This window comes from Eptesicus fuscus, chromosome 11, assembly GCF_027574615.1.
Source record: "Eptesicus fuscus isolate TK198812 chromosome 11, DD_ASM_mEF_20220401, whole genome shotgun sequence".
NCBI lineage: Eukaryota > Metazoa > Chordata > Mammalia > Chiroptera > Vespertilionidae > Eptesicus > Eptesicus fuscus.
In genome coordinates this window covers 69,364,151-69,389,348 of record NC_072483.1, presented here as the reverse complement: position 1 = coordinate 69,389,348, position 25,198 = coordinate 69,364,151, and the positions used below count along the sequence as shown (strand labels likewise).

Here is a 25,198-nt window from a genome sequence, read left to right as displayed (position 1 = left end):
TAAAAGCTTTCAAGATAAATTTCAAATAACCAGAGTCAACATGGCTGACAAGTTCATTCATGTTCTTTACAACCTTGTCTCAGGTCACTTTTCTACACACACCCTGAACTATAGTTACCCTGGCCTAATTAATTACAAAAATGGGCATGGCCCATCTTGCCTTTGTGCTTGGTGCATTTTGTTTTCTCCACCTGGAATGTCTATCCACCCCCTCATCCTCTGCCAGGGTTCTTGTCCTAGCATTAAGAAGGGCTCAGCATTCTGGAGAAAGGCTGTGCAGTAGAAGTCCAAAGACGAAAGATAATTTTGAAAGGCATTGGGGGTCAGAGGAGCTTCAGCTAAAGGAGCTAAAGGTTTCTCCTTGTCTCAGGACCCCATGCTTTTTATTAACACAAATTGTCTTAAGGCAAGGTGGAGAAATATACTTCAAAGAGTAGGGTCTACAGAAGCATTGTCAGATTGGGGAATAGCCTACAGCTGTTCAGGTGTTTGACCAACAGGAGGCAATAACATGTAGATTAAGATGCCCTGAGCTGTCTGGCAGCAGACAATCATCCTATTCAGGTTTGGGGGAAGTGCCCTCTAGCCACTCCAACAGGTAAATTACATATGTGACTCATCCCTTGTTGAGACCCCAAGTTTCATCAACCTTTTGATAAAACTCTTGTAATTATGACATGCTGGAATTGGTTCTCGGCAATCCTCCGCCTCTCTGCCTAACTCTTACACATCCTTAGGGACATGCTCCTTGTAGAAGTGTGTTCTGACTGTCCTGAGCCGATTTGGAGCCTTCTCCTCCATAGTTTTTCCTTATCAGAATGTGCAGAACTCTGTTCTACTCCTTATTATGTTGTCTTAATATTGATACTGTTATGCAGTATCCTTACTAGGCTAATTATTGTAGGCAGGCACTGGGTCACACACAGGTTTAATACATAAAAGAGATGAAACATATTTGAATGAATGCTCCCCACCTGGAAAACTATTCCTTCTTAGCCCAAAACAGGTGTTTCATAGACAACCTCTCCCAGCATTGATAGTAATCTCCTGAGGGCTCTTTGAGACTCCAGATTGGGAGAGAAAAGACATGTTAGTTGAGACATGAAATTCAGAGAATGTTACATAGACATTAGAGATATAAAAAGGACGTTAATGATAATGATGATGGACTATTCAGTGTGGCTGTCTATCAGGGAAAGAGGTGGACATCCCTTGTTTTTATGTTTCAGCAACATTTTCTCTTTCTTTTAATAATAGCACCTTGGGATTCCAACACTCTGGCTGGCACCAACCCAATCCTGTGGTTCAAATGGGGTTGATCCCCAGCTCCCATCCCATTTGCTCACAACTTCAGTCTGTTCAATCAAAATATTCCATCCCCTTTCTCTCAGCAATGGGTTCAGAGATAGGCACATGACCCAAACCAGACCAATGGACACTGTACAATAGGAATTCCTCTGGAGCTAGAGATTTTCTGTTTTTACTGGGGTTGGTTGGTGGAAATATAAAGTAGAATTAAAAACTTCCTGTAACTTGTTGCCAGCTTGGGCTCCTTATAGGAAACGACTTGGGAAAGAAGCCCATGCACAAGGAAGGAAGTACTGAGAGGCAGAAAAACAAATCGCTGAGGATAACGTTCAAGTGCTGAATGCAACTTTACACGAAGCCAGCCTGTTTTGTTTTTTGTTCTAGTTACATGGTAAAAGAATTTCTCCTTTTTTAATAAGGTAATTGAATTTGGGTCTCTGTCACTTGCAACCAAAAGAGGCTTTATTGCCCTAGCTGGTTTGGCTCAGTGGATAGAGCATCGGCCGGTGGACTGAAGGGCCACGGGTTTGACTCCGGTCAAGGGCACATGCCCAGGTTGTGGGCTCGATCCCTGGTGAAGGGCGTACAGGAGGCAGCCAATCAATGATTCTCTCTCACGATTGATGTTTCTATCTCTTTCTCCCTCTCTCTTCTTCTCAGAAATCAATAAAAATATATTAAAAAAAAAAAAAGAGGATTTATTAATACTGAAATCAGCAAATCTAGAAAGTGCGAATAACAGAGGACCCTGGCTCTGTGGTCATGTGATAAGCATGTGTTTCTTTTCATCCAGGTCGTTTCACCCAGTAACCTGCTAGGCTCTGGGTCATTGACCCTCTGGGCAAGTGGCAGAGGAAAGAGGGTCCTAGAAGGGGCTACGGTTCACAGACTGCTTTAACTATGGTCCACTGAGATGGGCCACACCTATGCCCCACCCCATTTGCACTTGCCAAAAGATGCTTTCAAAGTTATTTTGTTGTATACTTATTTTTTAATCATGAAACAAACATGAATACATCTTTTTGTAAAAATGGAAATATTATAGAACATTTGGAAAGTCTCAACTTTTACTTGATCATTCTCTCACAGAATATTCAGCTTGAATTTTTTAAACCCTATAATTGAGTATAAACACACATAGAAACAGTTGTTTGTTTTACATGGTGACTATGGCAGTGGTTCTCAACCTTTCTAATGCCGCGATGCTTTAATACAGTTCCTCATGTTGTGGTGATCCCCAACCATAAAATTATTTTCGTTGCTACTTCATAACTGTAGTTTTGCTACTGTCATGAATCGTAATGTAAATATCTGTGTTTTCCGATGGTCTTAGGTGACCCTGCTAGCGGTTCTCAACTGGATAGAGCATCGGCCTGTGGACCCACAGGTTGAGAACCGCTGCTGTAGAGCCTAAGACCATCAGAAAACACAAATATTTACATTACAATTCATTAACAGTAGCAAAATTACAGTTATGAAGTAGCAACAAAAATAATTTTATGGTTGGTGGTCACCACAACATGAGGAACTGTATTAAAGGGTCACGGCATTAGAAAGGTTGAGAACCACAGATGTAGGGGATGCAGACTGTGATTATGTAGGTTCTGCCTACATGTGCAGTAAGAATAAAATTCTGTGGTAGGCAGTTAGATAGACATGAGCAGAGCAAGGATGGAAGGCCAGGTACAGAAGGTCACCAGGATGGAAAGCCCTAGGTGCTCAGCAATGGGCAAAACTCGGAAATTAAGGACCTCGCCCCCAGGGTAAACTTTCTTCCCCCAGCATATTCAGTTTTTAACCTCTTACCTTTCCTACCTAGAGATAACATCTAGGCCTCAGTTGTATTTCAGCTTCAGGCCCAGAAAAGCAGCAAAACCACACAAGCAACACCATGGCTGACCTCAGGACCAGCTGCATTGATTAGTGACCCCTTGCCCTGGCATCTACCAATCTGTGGAGACCACAAATCCAAAAGAACACACCTAGAAAGCTTCTGAATATTCTACTGAGATCTTTCCCTGGGACTCTCCCATAAAATCTCCACCCTTAAAAGCCCTTAGGATGGAGGACCCAGCTAGCTCTCCCTCCAGGAGCACCATAGCACCTTTCCCCTCCCTTCTCTCTTTTCTCCTCCCCCCACCCACCCCCGCCCCAACCAGGCACATTATCTTTGCCTTTCTCTTTTCTCCTAAGCTCCAAGGACCCTTCTTTCCCCCCCTGTAACTTGTTTCCTGAGCCCATTTCTTTTACAGCTCACTTCTCGTACCTCTGTGACTTTCTAAATAAACCTTCTCTTATAGTTTGAGTCTTGCTTCTGAATTCTTTCCTATATAGAATTCAAGTATCAAGGTTGCTGAACCAAGGTCCTGTCTAACCCCACTGGTCTAACACCTGGCACCATTCTCCCCACTGCAAATATCCCTTTTCACTCTTTCATCCAAACCCAGGGATATCAGAAACTGCCCCTTCCTTTAAATTCTTCTATGTATTTAGAAACCTTCTCTAAAAGTTTGCTGTTTAAAAGTGTCCTGGGATGAGCTAAACTATAATTTTTTTCATTTTTTTCTTTACTCATTAAAAAAATTATATAAGTAATATATGAACAGGTACTTACTATAAAAGATTTAAAAAAATACAGAACTACATGAGACAAAAGGTGAAAATTGACCTTATCTCACAATCTCACCTTGCCATTACCCCTCATATTGTGTACTTTACAGTCCTTTTCTCTGCATTTTTTTACATACACATATGTAAAGCAGCAATATATTTTATTAATGCATTTTAAAAATATATTTTTATTAATTTCATACAGGAAGGGATAGGGAGAGAGAAACATCAACGATGAGAGAGAATCATCCATTGGCTGCCTCTTTCACACCCCCATTGGGGATTGAGCCTGCAACCTGGGCTTGTGCCCTGACTAGGGAATTGAATCGTGACCTCCTGGTTCATAGGTTGACACTCAGCTACGGAGCCAAACCTGCCAGGCAGCAATATATTTTAGAAGCTTTTCCATGTTAGTGTCATAAGACTAAACAATTACGTTGTAAAAAACCAGAGAATATATCTTTAGGTCATGAGATAAGGATCGGCAAGTTTTGAAGGGCTGGGAGGGGCAGGGCATCTTTGTACACAAGACTGAATAGGGAGGGTTGGGCCCCGGGTAATGAGAGTTTGTATGGGGCAAAGCACTCAGTTGGACCATGTCAAAAGCAAACCTTAATGACTTCCCAACTTTTCCATCCCTGCTTCTCAAATCCTGAGACTAGAAAGAAGGTATATTAGTGGCAGTAATGGAACTCTCCAAGTTTTTCCATTCTGAATCGTTACTTAAAGCTCAATATTTTTTTTTTAGAAAACAACACTATGTTTATTCTTTCCTTTTTCAGATAATTAAGCTAGATATCTTTTTCCTCCTTATGTACCAGTTTCGTAATGTGAGATGGATGATCTTTGATGAATGATTCTTGTTTTGAGTTCTCTTTTTAACTGGCAGAAATACCCTTGTCCTCTTTTACCTTCTTCTCTCTTTCCTCCTCCTCTTTATTCATTACTCTTTATTCTTTTCCAGTATTCTACATTTTTGTGGGGAGGAGGAAGGCCTCTTCTTTTCATTTTGGACTTCCATTCAACTTAGGCTCAATATTATGATTACTTATGTAACATGTTAACTATTTTACACTGAGGCTTAGAGAATGCCAATTAGGCATCCAAAATATTTGAGCACATGGACATTTGGTGTGATATAACCATACCACTAGGATGACAGACACTGTTTGCCTGGGGAGCAATGTGGTGCCTCAGAAAAAATCATGACCTGGGAGTCAGAACAGGGTGTGGATCCAGGCTCCACCACTCACTAGATTCAAGGAGGTTCCTAACAAAGTCTCATTGTTTTCTTCACTAAAACAGGAAAATGCTTTACTTGGGCATTTATCAGGCTAAATAAAATAATATACATGTAAACACTGGTTCAGTACATGAGCATTCTTTTTCCATCCTAACATTTTGATTTAGAGAATCTTCTATGAAAATTCACACCATCCATTCAGTCAACCAAAGAGAGAAGAGAGTGATTCAGGCAAATGTGTCCAAAAGGAAACACTCAAAAAAAAAAAAAAAAAAAAAAAAAAAAAAAAAAAAAAAAAAAAAAAAAAAAAAAAAAAAAAAAAAACAAAAGGAAACACTCACTGCTTTATGCTTCTCTTTTGCTGTATTTACTCAGAAACCTGAGCTTGCCTGACCTAGTGCAAGAAGAAAAGGAAGCTCTGGAAATATGATTCCTGCTTAACAGAGACGGGATGATAGAATATAAGCAGGCACCCAGGAAGGTGTAAATGACTTTGTTTTCTAAAGACATAACTGCAGTTTCTTTATAGTAACAAGCTAACTTCCTAAGCTTTAATAAATTTTATTTTGAAGCCCTACTTTCATTTTCCTATTTATATATCAGGAAGTTTGATTTACGAGCAACCCCAAACTAGCTTAAACAAACATACATGATCTGACTCATTTTACTGGTCAAAATAGGGATGCTTCCTGACCTCAAGCATCACTAGATTTGGGGTTTCTTGCCCCCCTCTCTTTCCTGGGCTCCCTTAGGGATTCATCCTGTGTTGGCCTGATGGCTTCTGAGAGAGAGTTGACCTGTACTCAGGAAACTTTAGGCTTAGAGGATCCCAACTCAGTTTCTTTTTCAGGATAAAAAGGTAAAATATCTAGGATGGACTCTGATTGGCCCTCCTTGGGTCATGTGACTGCCCTGAACCAACACCTGTGGCTAAGGGGATAAAATGTTCTGATTGGTAGGTTGGGTCCTATACTCACTTCTGTGGCTAATGTGGACAGGGTTTGGTGACCAGCAGTTATGCCAGAAACACACAGAATGAGGAAGGATCCTTTCCCAAAGGAAATGGGTGGTTTTTAATAGAAGAAGTTGGGGGAGGGTTGCTGGGAAGACAATCCAACAGGTGTTCATGCTAGAGATAATCTTTTACAAATAAACTTCTAGCTAGAATTTTACTGTGATTGTGTAGATTAATATCGAGCTTTAAAATTTTAGATATCACATTCTTTATCCCCTTTCAGAGTATGTTTGTCCCATCATTACTTCTGGTAAACATATCCTAAAGTATTAAGCTCCAATTGTGGTAATAAGAACGACTATATTGGAGTATCTCACCAAAATTAACAAATTATCACTAGTTGTTCATTTGGTGGTTTACTTCTTTCTGCCCTTACTAAAAGTGGCTGATTGAAAAGTAGGTAAATGAGAATTTATAATTTTGTAGTTAAAACCAATGTGTGCTGTGTGCTGGATTACTTTGGTTTTCTTGAATTACCACCACTGGTATAAAATGAGGTTGGGAAGCATGTTCTGACATTGTAGGTACACTCTGGCATCACTCAGGTTGCTGAGGGGTGGGAGTGGGGAAGTTGTCCTTAAGAAGACTAGGAGCCATTATTGGAGAAACTTGGTTCTTTAACAATGACACACTTTCTCTCTCTCCCTGTCTCCCTCCCTCCCTTCTCTTTCCTTCTTTCTATCCTTCCTTTCTTTCCTTAGCACAGCTCAGGGGGTGGCAGGAGCTTCTGCCTTTTGGATGAGTAACAAACAACTATAGTAAACTTCAGTCTGTCCTTCACCCAGCTTTCCCTCCATCTATGGGAAGCTCCATTATGTCCCTGTTCAGTGTGGCAGGGCACTAGAAATCAGAGATGCTCCGTGTCTGTTCTCTGGGCCAGCTGTTTCCTTTCATGCCTGGCTTCCATCTCTGTGGCAAGTAAATACATCTGATGCTAGATTTATTGACAATAATGTTGAACCAGGGCTTCTCAAACCTTAGGGTGCACAGGACTCACATTTTGATAAATGTGGATCCGTATTCAGTATATCTAGGAGGGGCGTGAGAGTCCGCATTTCTAACAAACTCCCAGGTATAGCGGCTGCTGCTGATCCATGAAAACCCATTTTAAGTAACAAGGTACTAAAGTCACAGGTAGGTGTTCCCCAGTCCTAATGAAAGCTGTTTTGTACCCAGGTGAGATAAAGTAAGGACTCTCACTAGACTTCTAGTTACTACTTTGGTACTCCCACATTTTATACTAGTTTAAGAAATATGCTCTAAGCAAGATGTGATGATATAATGAATACTAGAGTATCATGATTTAGAAATTACATGGAAAGTATATGATTTCCCCGTCCTGCGGGGGTCTTCTAACGGGGGTACCGAGGCGGCGCACCTAAGAGAATGAGAAACAGACAAGGGACGCAAAGAATGGAGGCAAGACAAAGGGGTTTCTGATCAAGCCTCAAAACTTTATTTTTACAGCGTTCCTTATATGTGATTTCTAGAAGGGTGGATGCCTAGGAGGGGTGGGGGCTGACCTAGATAATCGGCTAAAGTCGTAACTATAGATAAAGGGTGTGGCGGTTGAAGGGCGGCTACAGAAGGAATGCTTTGTCCTCAGGCAAGAGGAAGTGGGCCTAGTTTCAGTAACTTACTGAAGGTCAGAGTTAATCCTTTGACCGACTCTTGGTTCCTGACAATATGAAACAGCTAACATAAAACATATAAAATGCTTTTTATCTATATGAACCCTGGAAATATTTATAAAATCATTAGAGAATCAGTATAAATAGGAATAAATTGGCAAGATGAAAAGAAATCATTTTCACCTGTATTTTATTTTTTTTAATTGGACATTATGACATGCTCTTACTTATTAAAATTTCTGGACTAAAAACTGTCTTTATCTAGTAAGAAAAACACACATAATAAAGGTTTTCAATAATCAAGATTTGAAGGAGCAAAAGAAAAAAACTAAAATGACTATTTTGGCCCTAGCTGGTGTGGCTCAGTGGATAGAGCATCAGCCTGCAGATCGAAGGGTCGCAGGTTCGATTCCAGTCAAGGGCACATGCCTGGGTTGCAGGCTCAATCCCCAGTGTGGGGTGTGCAGGAGGCAGCCGATCGATGATTCTCTCTCATCACTGTTTTATCTCTCTCACTCTCCCTTCCTCTCTGATATCAATAAAAATATATTTAAAAAATAAAATGACTATTTTGCTTTGAAATGGACCATAATTCTCAATTCTGTCCACCTTGTGCTTCTATCTTTAAGGGGATGGAAAGAGAAGAAGAAATGGGGGAGGAGGAGAGAAGGGGAGAGAAAAAAGAGTGAAGAGGAGGGATATTTCAGATTGGTTTGTACCTTCTCAATAGTGGAATAGCAAATTTAAAAAACACAGGTCCTGAATTGTGTTTTAAACACCAGCACTCTTTCCCCGATCCAAGATAATTTTACTCAAAGTTCTTCCTCCTCACTTAAGCCTACATGCTGCCTACCATTGTTGACCCTACTCTCGGCTCTGGGAATGGGTCCTGGATAACTTTAACCGGTATGTTTTATTTCCTTGCAGACCAGAGCTGTTGAGGTAATGATAGCAGATTAATCCTTATGTGGCTAACACAATGCAAGGAGATGTTCCCCAGAAAATCTGGAAAAGATAGCCATTCTTTCTTGGGCTTGATTTGGTGATTTTTAAAAAAATAAGTCTTTATTGTTCAGATTATTATAGTTGTTCCTCTTTTTTTTCTCCACATAGCTCCCCTCCACCCGGTTCCCACCCCACCCCATACCCTTACCTCCCCATTGTCTTTGTCTATAGGTGTTCGATTTATGTCCAGTCTCTTCCTGCACCCACCACACCCCCTGCCCCTGAGAATTGTCAGTCCACTCCCTTTCTATGCCCCTGATTCTATTATATTCACCAGTTTATTCTGCTCATCATATTTTTTATTCACTCGATTTTTAGATTCACTTGTTGATAGATATGTATTTGTTGTCACTTTGTTGTTCATAATTTTTATCTTTACCTTTTTCTTCTTCTTCCTCTTCTTAAAGAATACCCTTCAGCATTTCATGTAATCCTGGTTTGGTGGTGATGAACTCCTTTAGCTTGTTCTTATCTGTGAAGCTCTTTATCTGACCTTCAATTCTGAATGATAGCTTTGCTGGGTAGAGTAATCTTGGTTGTAGGTTCTTGCTATTCATCACTTTGAATATTTCTTGCCACTCCCTTCTGGCCTGGTAGTTTCTGTTGAGAAATCAGCTGACAGTCATATGGGTACTCCCTTGTAGGTAACTGTTTTTCTCTTGCTGCTTTTAATATTCTCTCTTTGTCTTTTGCCCTTGGCATTTTAATTATGATGTGTCTTGGTGTGGTCCTCTTTGGATTCCTCTTGTTTGGGGTTCTCTGCGCTTCCTGGACTTGTAAGTCTATTTCTTTCACCAGGTAGGGGAAGTTTTCTGCCATTATTTCTTCAAATAGGTTTTCAGTATCTTGCTCTCTCTCTTCTTCTGGCACCCCCATAATTCAGATGTTGTTATGCTTGAAGTTGTCCCAGAGGCTCCTTACACTATCTTCATATTTTTGGATTCTTTTTGCTTTCCTGGTTGGGTGTTTTTTGCTTCTTTGCATTTCAAAATATAGGGATGTATTCATTGTATGAAGAAGGAATATTAAGATAAAATAAAGATAACACAGAAGAAATAACTGAAGTAAACGTATGGTGAGGACAGTGTTTCTGTCTAACTTTTAAGAAACGCTTTGATTTCTTGGGCGAGATTAAGTGTACTCTAAGTACCAACATTGGTGTGTGTACCTCTGTGCATGCATGAACAGTGTTTAGTAGGTGAATTCCTCAAAGGTTTCTTGAGTTGAATCGATGCAGGCATTGTACCTCCCAGCACATTGGGTAGATCCGACTGAAAATAAGATGAAGGATACATGCTGTTGCTTCTCAGACAGCTCATCATGGAGTTAGAGAAAGAGATAAACTTGATACAGCACAAGAAGCACTAAGTTTGAGTGGTGCCAGCCTTTCTGTTGCCTCTCTATGCATAACTGCACTGTGATTTCCCTGTGGGAAATCTACACCTGCCTCCCAACGCATTTCCTTAGTACTTTTGGGATGTAGACTGCTGAACTCCAACCTAGGGTCCCAGGGTGGAGTCAGTGGGTCAACTGGGATAGACAGAATATATGTACTGTTCTAAATGCACAGATTGGGTAAGGAAGGAACGAGGTATCTGGGAAGAGAATCTGAGTTTCCAGTGGGATAGGAGTCTTCAGATCCCCTGGCTATCTTGCTGACAAGGGGGATGGAATGGAAGTGCTCAGTGAAGCAAACACTGATACTAAGAAAGCTAAGTGGTGCAATGGAGAGTCAAACAGCTCTTTTGGATCTAATGCATAAACTCCCTTTAATTCTCAAACTCCCATTTGCTCAAGCAAGTGTAATTTGCATTTTCTATTCTCTGTAACCTAAAAGGTCTAACCAGTAAACCAATAGCATGAACAAACACAGAGAATGGGACAAGTGATTTTTTCATGGGAGCTTCTCAGAGCATTTGACATTTGAGTGAAATGCCTTAAATGATAAAGGGAGATCTAATGGACCTTTAGATAGTAGGGCTGTGTTCCTTGTTATATTTATGGATTCTGGAAATTGGGCAGGATTACTAAAGATGCCAGGTCAAGGCCAGGTAATACAAGAATATGTTCCTAGTCTCTGGGAGAGGCTCTACCTACAAAAAAAAAAAACAACAACAAAAAACAAAAAACAAAACTCGCACAAAAACAAAACAAACAAAAACAAAAACAGAAAACACACACACACACACACACACACACACACACACACACACACAAAAAAAAGCCAGTTGCTCATTAGGAGTTAGACGTCACTTCTCAGAGTCATCTTTTCTGACTTTCCTAATCCACTAGAAATTAAAGAACAAAGAATTTCTGTTAAACTTCCAAATGTGAGGTTCTCCTGGTTTTACATTAGGATGATTCTGGGAAATGCTAGTAGTAGTTTGCTATATAGTCACAGACTATTTCTTGGACCCTTAATGAAACAGATCATTAGGTATTCATGAGAATTAAAAAATCATTTCCTCCTCAATGCTTCTATAATTTGGAGAAATAACCAAATGATATAAGGAACCTGCTGGATGTTTTCATTCAGTTGCCATTATAGTTTTTGAATTGATTTTTTTCTAAATAGAAGGAAAATGAAGCCAAACTCCATAATCCTCAAAAGCTCTAAATAAAAATATACTGAAACCTTTCTAAAAGAAAAGCAACTGCTCATAATTATTTTATTTAAAAAAACAAAACCTCTAAAGATTAGAAATACTGCATTTCTGTTTAGCCTAAGCAATCAAGATGAGAATTTATAATTTTAATTTCAAGAACTATTTTCTTTTAAAAATATATCACATATATACATATGTGCATGTATATATAATATATAGGTGTATGTGTATACATAAATACATACATGCACTTACATATTTATTTTGTAATAGGAATAGATAGTAAAAAAACCCACAAAGATAATGAAGAAAGATGCTAAGATGTTGCTGGAATTTGACTAGTCTGCTTTACATTTATTGACGGAAAATTAAGGTTCAATATTGTTTTTCCTCCCTTGGAAATTATTTTTCTAGAGGCTTTTCCTGGTCTTGGAGCTACTACTTCTAAAATATACTTCCCTGTGTATGCAGAATGGTGGTAGTCTTTTCAGGTAAGAAATTCTCTATTCCATTTATGTCAGGGTCTATCCTTTGATAGCGTTTCCACAGAATGGAACATACAGTATTTTCTAGTGGAAGAACAGGTTGCCCGAGTCAGGTATCCATTGTTTGTAGCTAAAGTGACCTGGGCCCAAGGTAAGTGAGCTTGCTTTGCTCTGTGAATCATCACTCCACCTAGTTCAAGTTCAGGCGGCTTCCCAGATTTTGAGATTCTCCTGGGAAATGAGCCCTTGCTTTAGCCTGAGGCTGGCTCAGGAAGGCCACCTTTCACCTATTTAACGAAATGTTTTGCATCGTAGCAGTGAGATATACTATTCAAATGGCTATATCTAGCCCCATCACTACTTAAAAAAAATCAAAACTCGTCAAGTCAGTTTTATTTCCTGTGTTATCAAATAGGATTTAATGTTATAACTAAATAATATGTTGGATTAACAACAACAACAAAAAAGCCCCTGTGTGGGTGGGAAGAGATCAACCAAAGAACTTGTATGCATATATACCTAACCCTTGGACACAGACAATAGGGTGATGAAGGCCTGAGGCGGAGGGCGGGCTAGAAGAAGTCAATGGGGGAAAAAGGGGACATCTGTAATACTTTCTACAATAAAGATTAAAAAAAAAAAAAAAAAAAGCCCAAACTACTACCACTTAGTTGTCATTTGTGGGGGTTTTTGTTTGCTTGTGGGGAAGCAGTCTACCTGCCCTCAATGTCTTTTTTTCCTTTCCGAAGTGTCTAAAATGAGATATAATGGCAAACTCCATACAGGAACATTTTAAAATTAACAAGAATGTCCAAAAACAATCATCTGGAGTAAACTTTATCCTTTGAAAACAAGTGCCAATCTTGCATAAATAGTGAGTGCATTTAGGGGAGATGGGCTATTTGCTGGGTTGGTTTGAAGCCAAAACAAAAGAAATAATAAAAGGAACATGCCTTGAATTTTTGAGCTCCCCCCCCTCTCGCTGCTGGCGTTTCCAAAAATCATTTTGACAAAAGTGACAGAAATTTATGCAAGAACAGGATAACGAATCCAGTTAAGAATGAAAATAATATGCATATTATGTCATGATCTAGAAGATGAAGACTTGACAACAATAACTGCGTTTTCAGTTCTCTTTTTGGGGGTGGCCTTTTCCCCCCAGGAGGGACGGCCCTTCCTGCAGATCCTGAGGGACCCACCTCTCCTCGGCTCTAGTCGCGGCCGCAGAGCCTGGCGCCCCTCCTCCCGCCGCCGCGGCCCCTTCCTTCTCCGCCGACCCCGTTCCCGCCCCGCGGCGGCTGCGGCAGCGGCTGCGGCTGGGTCCCGTCCGCCACGGCTCCGCCGACTGACCCGTAGTAACCCCGCTCCGCCCCGGGCCGCCCGCCTCGCGCTCCCCGCCGGAATTCGATAGGCCCAGCCCCGCACGCGCCACCGCCCGCGGGCCAATGGGCGGCGGCCTTTCTGCATATGCAACGAGCGCCGGCCTGGGGAGCGCGTCCCGGGCGGTTCGGCTCAACAGACGCTGGTGTGCCGGCGCCGGGAGCGGCGCTGCAGTGGTCGCCGCGGCCGGGCCGGGACGAGGCGGCGACGGCGGACGGGGCAGCGGACGGCCGCCCCCTCGCATTGCGGCCGCGGCGGCTGCGCCAGGGTCTCCAGGAGGCGGCGCGGGACGTGACTGCTCTGGGGCGCAGCCAGGCCTGCGCGGGCCCGAGGCCGCAGGGACCGGAGCCCGGCGTCGCGGTGAGTGCGGCGCCCGTTGTGGGAGCGGCGGGGCCGGTGGGCGGTGCGGCCTCGGCGTGCGGTCGGGCTGCGCCCGAGGGCGGCCCCCGCGCGGAGGAGGAGCGCGGCCGGCCTGGGGTCCCCGGGGCCCCGACGTGGCCGCCGAGCCCGGCTCTGGGGGGGGGGGTGCGCGCAGGCGGCCGCCGGGTCCCGAGCCGGCCCGCGGCGTGGGGACCAGCTGCGTGGGGACCCGCTGCGGGGCAGAGTGGGAGGCACCTCGGTGGGATCCGGGCGGCGGGTGACGTGGGGCCTCGGCCAAAGCGCCCACGTGAGCGGGTTGGGGGGCGGGGACCGCGGCCGGAGACGCGGCGCTGTCCGGTGGAGGAAGGATGCACGGGGTCTCCCGGCGCTTTGGGGGTGGGGCGTGGTGGGGTGGGGGCTGTTAACTTGGATTTGATGGGCTCTGACGCGGTCGCTGGGAGGAAACCGAGTCCGCAATTTCGGAAAACCTTGCTGGAGGGGTGGGTGGGGGTGTCTTGCTGCGGGGTGTGAAGAGAAATTGGGTGTGTGAGGTGGATCCACCTTGGTATTTGTTCTGGCCACAAATACCAAGGTGGATCCACCTCACACACCCAATTTCTGTGGTGATGGGACTGGAATGAGGACGGATCGATGTTTTGGGGTCGAGAGAGAGAGTTGGTTTACTTTCCCCTAAGTGCGTTTTAATTACACACCAGCAATGGAAGGGGCAGTACCGAGGGCGTGCTCACTGCCAGAAATTCTCGGGGTAGGTGTTATTATCAGGCCCGTTTCATAGATGAGGAACCCAGGCAGTGAGTCATTGAACTGGTTTGCCCAGTTTGGCTTAAAAAAAAAAAGTGCTCTACTTGTATATACGACCCCTCAAAAAATAGCATGGTCGGAACAACGTCTTTAAAATTATATGGAAGCCAGAGAGGGAATAGGCCTTGTGAAAGTGATTGCAGCTGAATTAAAATGTCAAGCAGCTGACATTTATGGAGCCTTTGTAACATGCCAGGCACTGTACTAAGAGCTTTATGCATGGTGGTTATTCCCATTTTACAGCTGGAGAAACTGCAGTCTGGACAGGTTAACTTGCCCCAGATCACAGCAAGTGAGAAGAGAAGTCGGGATTCAGAGTATCCTGTCTAAACATCCAGAGCTCTCACCTCTTATCACTATACTAGAGGTTCGTGCCCTGGAGAGAGAGGGGGGGGGGGGTCCCTCAGCTGCGCAGTCCGGGACCCCTAGGGGATGTCGCCCCCCCCCCCCACCAGGGGGCGGGGAGGGGGAAATCGGGCCTAAGCCAGCAGTCCAGGACCCCTCGCTCCTTACTGCCGCCTGCAGCATAGGCGGGAGAGGCTCCTGCCACAGCCCCAGCGGAGAACCCAGCTTCTGGCTGAGCTGTGCCCCCCCCCCCCCCCAAGCGCACTGACCACCAGGGGGCAGCTCCTGCATAGCGACTGGTTCTGTCGTTTGGTCATTTGCATATTAGGGTTTTATTATATAGGGTTTATTATACAGGATAGGCTATAGGATAGACTAGGATAGGCTAGGATAGGACTAGGCTGCCTCTTCCTTGGGGCTGCCTGAATAGTTGCCACAGCAGGATTTTTGTTTGGGTGGTCAAGAGAACTAGGTTTCATGATCATGACAACCTTTTTCGTCTCCCCAGATTAGTCCCCAGAGTTGAAGGGTGCTGAGGGTTATTACTAGGAAGAGGTATTGTGACATGGGAGTGTGTTTCACAGACTTTATTCTTTTGTTTTCTGGCATCTTCCTGTCCAGTTCTGACCCTGTGGATTAGTAAGGCTTCTGTAGTCACTCTGGCCTTTTTCTGTCAGGCTTTTCCTGGTTTCTCCCCAGATTAGTCCCCAGAGTTGAAGGGTGCAGAGGGTTATTACTAGGAAGAGGTATTGTGACATGGGAGTGTGTTTCACAGACTTTATTCTTTTGGCATCTTCCTGTGCAGTTCTGACCCTATGGATTAGTAAGGCTTCTGTAGTCACTCTGGCCTTTTTCTGTCAGGCTTTTCCTGGTTTCTCCCCAGATTAGTCCCCAGAGTTGAAGGGTGCAGAGGGTTATTACTAGGAAGAGGTATTGTGACATGGGAGTGTGTTTCACAGACTTTATTCTTTTGGCATCTTCCTGTGCAGTTCTGACCCTATGGATTAGTAAGGCTTCTGTAGTCACTCTGGCCTTTTTCTGTCAGGCTTTTCCTGGTTTCTCTCTTGTACAAAAAGAGTTCATTTTGTGGGATGGCAGTGTTGTTGGGTGTAGGGCAGAGAGGTCCATTGTATATAAGGGTTGATGTGACAAGACACCTAGTGTCTTTGGGTCTCAGTTACTGGATTGGTAAGACATTTGGACTGGATGATTTAAAGCTGAGCTGTTCTGTGAGTAAAATGTCCTTGAAGGAAAGAAAGATGGCAGAAATGAAAGATGGCAAATTATGGGGAAAATCATGTCATGTTTGGTTTGGGGGAGTCAGATCTCAAAGCCTCAAGTTCTTTCTCATTGTTTATGTGCTTCCCTGCTGTCTGGTTCTGCTTAAATGATTAGTTCATTCCTCATTCAATTAATCAGTGAGAGCCTTTTGACTCCTGTTGTGTGTCAGGCCCCGTGTAAGGTGCTGGGATACAGTAGTGAATAGGATTGGTGTGCTCCTTGACATCACGAAGGAAACCAGAAAACCGACATGAAGCAAATCATCATATGAATAAATATATAAGTACAAGTTACGATGTGCAGTGAAGGAAAAATAGTGTGTGAATGAAGATTATAATGAGGATTGCGACTTAGATGGAAATCTAGGCAGTTATTTGAACTGATGTGGTGAGATTTTACTGGAATGATAATCTTGCATTCTGAGGCTATAATTAAAGGTCCCTAATGAGTTTGAGAACCTTTGAGCAGTATTTGTTCCTAATCAGAATGTCACTCACATTGAAAGATATGAAAATCAGATAGGGAACTTTTTCAAGTAGTCATTCTGCCTACCTTCAGGGTACTTAAAGCTTAAATATTTCTGTAATGCTTAAGTTTTCCCCTCTTAAAGTGAACTGTTGGGAAGCAAGAATCTTTATGTGAGATTTGGACTTGAGGATGGGATTTGGATGTTTTCAGGGAAGCCAGGCCCAAAAAGGTGACAGGATTTTCTAACTTTAGATAAGCCACATCATTATTATCAAAAGTATCCAGTATAGTTTACACTTTACAGAGTGATTCTCACCTTTTAGGAGATAAAAATGATGACATGATTTGGGAAATGTAAGCTGTTTAATGTGAATATTTCAATTGAACATGTATTAAGCCAATACAAATAATTTATTGCAATACATTTACTAAAGGCCATCTGCATGCAAAGCATTGTGCTAGGTGTGCCGTGGGGAATAAGAAGATGAATTTGAGAAAGTCCTTGCTTTCAAGGTTTCAATTTAATGAATACGAATACTCAGATTTAAGTGTTGTTTTTCTCCCCCTTTTTAAGGTACTATCATGTTAGCCCATTTGATTCTTAAGAGTCTTATATCATGAGCACAAATATTGAGATAATGGAGATGGAGAGGTAAAATCTCAGACATAGCGATTAATGGTATAGGGGAGGGAGAAGGAGGTGGAGATTTCTTGTGATTACTAGTTTATCATTTTGGAGCCATCAGTGTAGAGGTGATGGCTGAAACCTGGCATGAGTGAGATTGCCTTTGCAAGAGACTACCAGGGGTCCTCAAACTTTTTAAACAGGGGGCCAGTTCACTGTCCCTCAGACCGTTGGAGGGCCGGACTATAGTTTAAAAAAACTGAACAAATTCCTATGCACACTGCACATATCTTATTTTGAAGTAAAAAAACAAAACGGCAAAAACACCCGCATGTGGCCTGCGGGCCGTAGTTTGAGGACGCCTGGACTAGGCTAATAACAGGAGGAGGCCTGGGATGGAGCTGGCGAGAGGAGGCTGCCTTTGCAAAGGAGACCTGAGGAGTGGCCAGGGAAGTGAGAGGACAGCCAGAAGCAGGTGTCCCTGCAGCCATGGGGAGGAAGTGGTGAGGAAGCGGTTAATACTGTGGAGTGCGCATGTGAGAGGAAAACTGAGTACCATCCATTGGATTTAGTAACTGGGAAAGTGTGAGTTGAGAGGGAGAGGTTGAATTCAGTTGAGGAAAGTGTTACTTGTTAGTACAAAGTTCCACAGGCTAGGAGGAGGGCCGAGGGCCACCTCTTCTGTAGTAATAGAGGAGACAGGCCTGTGACTGACCTGATACAAATCAGTACCTTATCTTGGAACACTGAGCAATTTCCAAAAAATTGCCAAGAGCTGTTCAATTCCTATAAAAATCAGCCCAGTTTTAGTTCACTCATGATAGTCTTTTTAGAATACCATACTACAGAAGCATTTCTTCTCTCCCTCCCTTCCTCCTCTCTCTATCCTTTAATTGATGTAATGAAGTCTGTACTTATATAATTTGATGAATTTGGACAAGCATACATCTGTGCAGCAATCACAACTTCTAAGTTTCCCTGTGCCTCTGGTTTTGTTTTTCTGGTATTTTGAATCTGGTGAGTGAGCAAAGCCATCCTATATAATAAAAGGCTAATATGCAAATCGATCAAACAGCAGAACGACTGGTTGCTATGACATGCACTGACCACTAGGGGCAGACGCTCAATGCAGGAGCTGCCCCATGGTGGTCAGTGCACTCCCATAGGGGGAACATCGCTCAGCCAGAAGCCCTGAGCCAGGCTCACTACTGGCAAGTGAGTGGCAGGATCCTCTCCTGTGGGGAGCGGGCCTAAGCCATCAGTCGGACATCCATTGAGAGCTCCCAGACTGTGAGAGGGCACAGGCCGGGCTGAGGGATTCCCCACCCCCCTCCCCAGTGCATGAATTTCGTGCACCGGGCCTCTAGTTATATAAATAAAAGCATACATCATTTAGAGGGGACTGGGAAACATTAATCACCTAAGGACAAGAGTATTCAAGCTGTATGAAGGTGGGTACAGCATGTGGTTAATGTTGAGTGAGCAATACAGAGGGCAGAATAGCCAGAGAAAGGTCAGCTGAGCAAAAGGGGGAAATAGGCCGGATTTGAAAGGAAGGGTTGAGTCTGAGGAAGGTACTCAAATGGGGATATCCAAGAGCAGGATTGACACTTAAAATTGAGGCATCAATGTTTTGAGGGACCAGGGAAGCTGTGAGGATAAATCATCCGAGGAGAGAAGCAAAAAAAAGGTTTGGAGGACACAGTTAAGTCCTGGCATAAATTCATTTATTTATTGCTTCCTTCAACTTAGAAAGTAACTACTGAATGGATTGAAGGTCCTAGGAATGGAAGGCCCTAGACTGAGCAGCCAGCAGGTGAAGAGAGCCATGTGGGCTCTGAGTTGATACAGGAAGGACATTTGGGTTCTGGCCCAGGTTGTTTCTAATCCTGCTGCTGGTGGGCACTGCCGTGTGGCACTGTGCACAGCAGGCCTGGCAGTGTGGCATTGTCCCTACCATTTAGCCTGTCTGGAGCTCGGTTTCCTTGTCTGTAATACTTTCTTGTTCACCAGAGTTATGATCTGCTTCTCCACCCGGGTTCTTTTTCTTTTACCTCCCTTCATCTCTTTATTTTACTTGGCTCAGACTTTTTGTTACCTATGCTTTATTTGTGTTTTAGGTTTCTTTGAAATTTTATTAGTTAGTTTTGTGCACTTCCCTCTGTGTGTTCATTGATGTGTTTACTACTTGGAATTCACTGGAATTACTTGCATGGGTTTTATTAAATAATAACTACCCTGCTGCATAGCCTTAACCTTTTAAATATTATTTTAGTTCTAAGTTGATTTTGTAGGTATATAATTGTTCATTTTTCTGCATCGATTTTTGAGTTTTAATATATTCATTATCATTTTGGTCAAACTTGTAAAAAGTTCCTACTTCAACCACAGAAGTTTCTTATTTGTACTTACTTTACTTTTATTGGGACTGCAGTGATCCTCATTCTGGACTTTTACTTTGGCTTTGATTTTTACTGTAAGACTAAAACAGCCAGAAACCTTCTCTTCCCCTTGGAGACTGACTTGATCTCTGGACTTATACCTCCTGTTTTAGGGAAGGGTGAGGTGAGGAATTTATTTTAGTTCCAAAGGAAACCAGAATGAATTAATCTGAGCACTTTACTTGACATAATTTTAATGTAAACAGAATTAACATTAGTTGAAACTATATCACGTGGACCATAATCATGGAATTATTTTTTACATATTCACAATTAATGTTTTCCTAAGTCATTTTCCATTTGCATTATATAACTTCCCATATTGCTCATGTGCTAGAATCTAAGAATTTGTATTCATCATTTATTCTGAAACTCGGTCTGACTTATATAGGTTGATGCCTGTTTAGACAACATAGTGCCTTCCTTAGAAATTCAAAATATTTAGTCTGTATATCACTTTCTGAGGCATAAAAAGAATATCTGTTCTTTCTAACAGCATTTTGAGGGAGGTGGGGAGTTGTGGGAAGCAGTAGCTGGCTGGGAGTGAGGTCAGGGAAGGCAGTATAAGGAGAGATTGGTGTGGTCCAGAGGAGTGACTGCGGGCTTGAGCTTGGTGCAACATTATTGCTTGAATCCGAAAATCTGGTTCTCTCATTCTAGTTTTGTGACCACAGCAAATTAACTTCCGAGTTTCAGTTTCTTTAGGATAAGGATGATGTCTGTCTTATAGGGTACATGTGCTCTTGGGTGTGCATGCAACCCATCTCTGGGTGCTAGGAGAAAATGTTAGAAGTTTTACTTCTTATTTTAAGAAATCTCTATATATTATGCATGAAATGTGATATTTACAAAATGCTAGAACAATAGTATATATACACAGTATTGAAGGAACACATGTTTGGAATGCCAACAGTTTTTACCGAAGTGTCTTGTGATCCTTAGAATTTTGAGAAGGTAAGTTAGTAGATAAAAGCTAGGCTCATGCTTGGAGGCAGCTTTAGAGATGAATTAATTTTGGGATGGGGTTGAAGAGCTTTTGGTGACTTGGCTCTGGGAAATGAATTGAAATGTATTGGATTTAGGGATGTGTCTCTGGGAGTTCATTTGAAAAATGGTGGGCATAGTAAAACTGGCATGTGTAATATTTGAATTACTTTGTGAAAGTCCTAAACCGTATGTTCTTACACTATATCATGTGTTAGAAGATTACATGGTAGAAGTTTGCAAGGGATAAAACCCAGAAACATGAGTCAGTGTTAGGGAATTGCTCTTGGTGCATGGATAGTTTACCCACAGATAACTGAGAGCTGACTGTATGCATGTTTAAGTTAATAATATTTGTTTGCATTGTATGAAGCCAGAGGACAGGCATGTTAACTATAGGTAATTAATTAGTTTTGTATTTCTTATTAATTTCAAATTGCTTTATAAAATGATAATTGTATTTGCTGTCTTTTCTTTTTAGATAAGTCTAAAACATAATGTGTTCCTTTTGGGCTTTTTTGGGGGAGAGTAGCTGTGTGTAATTCATCCATCCATTGCAAAGACAGCTCTATGAGGACAGGGATATTTGTGCTTTAGTCACCCAGTGCCTAGCATATAGAAGATACTTATGTTTGCTAAATGACTCAATCTTTGCATCTCTGTCACCTAGCACAAAAATAGATGTGAGATACTCAGTAAATGTTTGTTAAATTGAGTTGAAAGATGTGAGCACAATACTAGAAAAGTTTGGAAGGCCAACAACGTGACATTGAAATGTCCAGTATGCACTTATTAGTGGGAGCACAGGAATTCTCTAAGAGCAGACTCACTGTTGATAAAGTATGTATTTGAATAGCTAGCAGGTTGAGCAATATGTACAGATATAATTTAAAAATTATGTGATCAAGAAGGCAAAAATATATGATGGATTATTTCAGTACAACTGCTTGTTGTACTTTAATATCATAACTACTTGTTCCTTTCTCTGTAGCCTCCTGACAATGTCCTCATGGCTTATAGGACACTTCTCTTGGCTTCTTTACATTTCTTAGCTGGCTTTTATAGTCTGTCCTTAATCTTTATTTATATATGAAAAGCCTAATATGCTAAGTGTCCGACTGTTCATTTGACCAGTCGCTGTGATGCGCACTGATCACCAGGGGGCAGACGCTCCCACCGTTGGGTTAGCTTGCTGCTGGGGTCCGGCCGATTGGGACTGGGTGAGACAGGCCAGACATGCCCTGAAGCCCTCCCACAGTCCCTCCCAGGCTGGGAAATCTCCCTCGGTCCCTCTTCGTCTCTAAAATATTTCTTCTAATTAATTTCCTTTAACCCTTTGCACTCGCTTGCTTTTTTCTCGATTCCTTTATTCTAATGCTAACCGTGTTGAGTCATACTCGACATCCGAGTGCAAAAGGTTAAATGTGCACGAGTCTGTGCACTGGGCCTCTAGTATTTTATAAGTGAACCAGAGGCCCAGTGCATGAAATTCATGCACTTGGGGAGGGTGCCCCTCAGCCTGGCCTGCGCCCTCTTGCAGTCCAGGAGCGGGGGATATCCTTAGCGCTGCTGTGGAGGTGGGAGAGGCTCCTGTGTTGCTCGCCAGCTGTGAGCCCGGCTTCTGGCTGAGCAGCGCTCCCCCTGTGGCAGCGCATTGACCACCAAGGGGAAGCTCCTGTGGTTGAGCATTTGCTCCCTGGTGGTCAGTGCGTGTCATAGCGACCGGTTGTTCTGCTGTCAGGCCGCAACCGGCTCTCCGACATCCCCCGAGGGGTCCCAGATTGCGAGGGTGCAGGCCAGGGAGGGATGTGGGAGGTTGGCCAGCCCGGGAGGGACCATAGGAGGGCTCCAGAGTGTGTCCAGCCCATCTTGCTCAGTCGTGATAGGCCGGACCCCAACAGCAAGCTAACCTACTGGTCGGAGCGTCTGCCCCCTGGTGGTCAGTGCATGACATTGCGAGCAGTTGAGGGCCTTAGCATATCATTAGCATATTACACTTCGATTGGTTCAACGGCTAACTGGATGACCGGGCACTTAGCATATTAAGCTTTTATTATATAAGATATGCAGTTGACTCTTGAACAACTTGGCAGGGGGTGGGTTAAGGGTATAGTTGAAAATCCTCAGAAAACTTTTGACTTCCCCAAAACAACTACCAGTAGCCTACCATTAACCAGAAGTCTTACCAGTAACATAAACAGTTGATTAACATACGTTTTGTATGTTATATGTATTATATAGTGTATTTTTACAAAAAGGAGGCTAGAGAAAAGAAAATGCTATTAAGAAAATCATAGGAAGAGAAAATAAATTTACAATACTGTATCTTTGAAAAACCCATGTATTTATTGAAAAATCTATGTGTAAATGGACCTGCACAGTTCATACTCTTATTATTTTTGAGAGATTTTCTGGTTTTGACTCTATTATGGAGAGAATCAGTGATGACTCTAAAATCTAGATCTTTAGCTCTGTCTACATCTTTAGTCCTGTATTTCTGACAGTATCCTAACTCTATTCTTGTCAGAGCTATACACTTAATAGCCAACCCCTCTACACATGCACTCTCATAGCTTTCTGTTCTTTCTCCTGTATTTCTTATATCTCTTGTCAGAAATGTTGACATTAACCTTCAAAGATTAATATTCACACCTCCTATATCCTGTTGTCTTACCTCAGAAAAGTCTCTACAGTTGGTCCTTCTGCTTCTGTAACTACTGCCATAAACTCTGGACCTTTTAATTCTTCTCTTGGTTTCTTGTAATAACTACATACCTGGAATCCTTTCTAGTTTCTTTTCTGTGGTGACCCAAGTAATCATTCTGAAAAAATAAATTTGGTCAAATGCCTTGCTTAAAAACCTATCTCATTCTATCTACAACATGTTTCTATATTCCATTTGCATTTCTAAATCCCCCCATATTTCCTGTCTTTCAAATATGTCAAAGTACTTGCGATTTCTTCTTCTGTGCTCTTTCATGGCTCTGTGTTTTTGGTGTGTGAGGCAGGAGTGGAGGGAGGAATCAGAGCACACAGGGATCCATTTAGCTCTGTCTGTGGGACCAAGAAGTACTTCACGTAGAGGCTGCAGCTGAGTCTTGAAGTTCAAGGTTACTTTGACAATCTGTGTTGCTGCTGGGCAAGTATGCACTAATTCTTGTTCCAAATTTTATTAGCTAGTCTTAAAAATGTTTTCTTCAGATAGACTTCGGGGTTCATGTATCAGTTATTCATACAAAACAAATTACTCATATAAAACAAACAGGTAACCAATTCCTAGTAAGATTTTGTGATAGGGATTGTATTTGGTTTAGAGGTTAATTTTGGTGGAATTATATTTATCCTTTCTACCCAGGAACTAGTCTGTTTTTCCATATTTGCAGGTCTTTTAGTTTCTTTCTGTAGCAATGTATATATGTATGCATGTATGATTGTATGTGTGTGTGTATAATACACATATGTTTAAGATGTCTACATTAAATGTTTAACAGTAAATTTAAACATTAATGTTAAACAGTAAATGTTAAATGTTAAACAGTAAATTTAAACATTAAATGTTTAAAGTTCCTTTTGTTATTGTGACTAAGAAATTTTTCCTTTTCGTTTTCCAATTACAAATTTTTATCATGTACTTAATATCAAGACATCTTAGTGAATTTTCCCTCTAGTTGGATAGTTTTCAGATGGTTCTTTTGAATTTTTCTTTTCTTGTCAGCCAATTATCTGTAAACAATGATGATTTTATGTCCCTTTTTCCAGTATTCATACCCCTCATATTTTTTTCTCATCATTGCATTGGCTTCTGTGACTGCTGCATCGGTGGTACACTGTAGCTTTCCAGGCCAGCATCTTCAAATCCCTCTGCTGGGTCTTCATATCGCCTTCTCCTCTGTGTGTGTCAAATCTCCCTTTGCCTCCATTTTGTAAGGACACTTGTGATGACATTTAGGGCCCACCAGATAATCCAAAATTGCTTCCTCATCTCGAAATCCTTAATTGAATCACACCTGCAAAGAACCTTTTCCCAAAAAAGGCAACATTTCTAGGTTCTAAGGATTGGGGTCATGATACCGTTGGGGTCATTTATCAACCTATTATAGTACTTAGTGTTGTCTTGAATTGCCCTCTTCTTGAATATCTCTGATTTTTAGAGATACTGTTATTACTGCCTATAGTTCCCTCTCCTTGATTCATTGGCCAGAAATATATGGATCCAGTCAACTCACCATGGTCAACCTTTTGTGACTTTTTCCTCCCCCTCCTAGACAGAGGACTGCATTTGCCTATCTTTTCTTAATATAGTCTATGTACTTCTCCAGGAGCCTTTGACATGGGAATCAGGTATTATGGCAAAGTGACACAGGTAACTTTCTCATAATTTCCCTTGATTTGAACAGATACCCAGTCTGTTTGTCTCTAGAACCTGACCTCTCAGAGTACAGTTGAATTGACTTCAGTATTTATTGGCCGGGTGTAAGAAGTAAGAGAAAAGAAAAATATTAGTATACATTTTGTATGAACTACAAAATTTTAAGTACTATTAAAACATAACATTGTATATTATAGTTTATGTAGAGTGCTTTCACCTG

At 42.2% G+C, this 25,198-nt stretch overlaps 2 protein-coding genes across 4 annotated transcripts in view; both read left to right on the top strand.

The window, feature by feature from the left end:
* The first annotated feature begins 13,348 nt into the window (after positions 1 to 13,348).
* LOC129150682 (spidroin-2-like) lies at positions 13,349 to 13,924 on the top strand. Its single transcript, XM_054722849.1, has one exon. It carries the CDS (start codon positions 13,349 to 13,351, stop codon positions 13,922 to 13,924), a length of 576 nt encoding a protein of 191 aa, XP_054578824.1.
* The window catches only part of ACSL3 (acyl-CoA synthetase long chain family member 3), a 52,161-nt gene continuing 40,357 nt past the window's right edge, over positions 13,395 to 25,198 (top strand). Inside the window, exon 1 of one of the 3 annotated variants that reach the window (XM_054722767.1) lies at positions 13,395 to 13,643. The gene's annotated coding sequence lies outside the window, so the exon portion shown is untranslated. The remainder of the gene's footprint in view (positions 13,644 to 25,198) is intronic. The other 2 variants (XM_054722766.1, XM_054722765.1) reach the window with 2 other exon arrangements.

Excerpts from the sequence above, each read along its gene's own strand:
- LOC129150682 (XM_054722849.1), top strand. The coding sequence starts at position 13,349 with ATGGGCGGCGGCCTTTCTGCATATGCAACGAGCGCCGGCCTGGGGAGC.